This window comes from Atheta coriaria, unplaced genomic scaffold, assembly GCF_025399875.1.
Source record: "Atheta coriaria isolate IRGN ID8LTWV9N9 unplaced genomic scaffold, Caltech_Dcor_3.1 scaffold4155_size1231, whole genome shotgun sequence".
Lineage (NCBI taxonomy): Eukaryota > Metazoa > Arthropoda > Insecta > Coleoptera > Staphylinidae > Dalotia > Dalotia coriaria.
Genome location: NW_027050412.1, coordinates 1 through 1231, shown reverse-complemented (window position 1 = coordinate 1231; position 1231 = coordinate 1). Strand labels below are relative to the sequence as shown.

The 1231-nt window shown below is 33.2% G+C and overlaps 1 protein-coding gene across 1 annotated transcript; it reads right to left on the bottom strand.

Annotated features, from left to right (window-relative positions):
• Positions 1–32: 32 nt before the first annotated feature.
• Positions 33–1225, bottom strand: LOC135803139 (neuroendocrine protein 7B2-like). The gene is made up of 4 exons (XM_065316747.1): positions 994–1225; positions 408–604; positions 282–341; positions 33–211 (listed from the first exon to the last, which is right to left on the bottom strand). Exons 1-4 carry the CDS (start codon positions 1127–1129, stop codon positions 128–130), a joined length of 477 nt encoding a protein of 158 aa, XP_065172819.1. The 5' UTR covers positions 1130–1225; the 3' UTR covers positions 33–127.
• Positions 1226–1231: the final 6 nt, after the last annotated feature.

The window sequence follows — 1231 nt, the reverse complement described above, 5'->3', positions numbered from 1 at the left end:
TCTTTTTGGTTGTAAGTAAAATAAAATACGTATTTTGATGTGGTGGTTTTACATTTTCTTTATAATTTTGCTTTTTAAGCAAAAATAATGCTTGAATTATTGAAAAACAAATCGCATGTTGTTTTGCTTAATAAAATTCTTTTGCGTTGAAGCCTTTCTTTGCTGCAACTGGTAAACGCTCGCCGATCAAAAATGGATTTGTCCTGACGCTCTAAAATTTCAAAAATTCGCGTAAAGTCTTTAAATTTTAATTTAATTTTAATTTAATTAATTTTACGAACCTTCTTATCATTGTTGAACTTCTTGGCCACTAAACCTTTGTGTTGTATGCCTGAGGTATCCTAAGATAAATTCAAAATGATTAATAATGCAGTTTTTTAAAAGATAAATAAATATTTATTTAGTACCTGCAGTGCCTGCTGGAAAAATCGATTGAATTCTAAATCATTTAGAGGCGAATCCATGTTTCCGTTGGATAACTGAGAGATCATCGGGCTAGGACAGTCGAACATGTGTTCTGTGTCACACATGCAATCCTGTTCGGCCTGGTAACGACGACTGAAAGCCGCAGTGTTTTTGAATTCTTCCAAACATCCATTTTCAGCTAAAATTTTAAGGAAAAAAATTAAATTTAAAGGAATAAAAACACAAATCAAGCAGTTTAGCGCCATTTTGCTTTTCTTTAGTAAAAAATATCTCAATACCAAAATTTATCAAAATTGATTGAGTGTTTTTCACGTGAAAGCGTCACTAACAAACAAAATCTCATTTGCATTTATATTAAAACGATGTTACCACAACATAAATTAAATTTTAAACTATTTATGGTTAAAATTTCATTAAAACCGGTTATAAACTGAATATGCAACCCACAAAATCACAATAATATTCCGTATAAAATTATTAAAATTAATAATCAATGCAAACCACAATTAAAAGTGGTTATATTTAAAATTTCTATAAAACAAAATCAAGAATACAATATTTTACTACCTGTGTATCCAATCGGGCAAGGATTTGGCGGATTGCAATAAGCTGGTAATGCCGCATCGGTCTTCACCTCTTGCCGATTCTTCAACAAACCCTCGGGTTGTAAACGCTGCTCACCCTCACCAGCGCCCCCTGACATATACTGACTACCCCACAGCGAACTATGCTGCAGAAATTCACTATCACGCAGGCTCGGATGCAGTTGCCCTTCACTAAGCGAATCATAGTCCAACGGATAGAG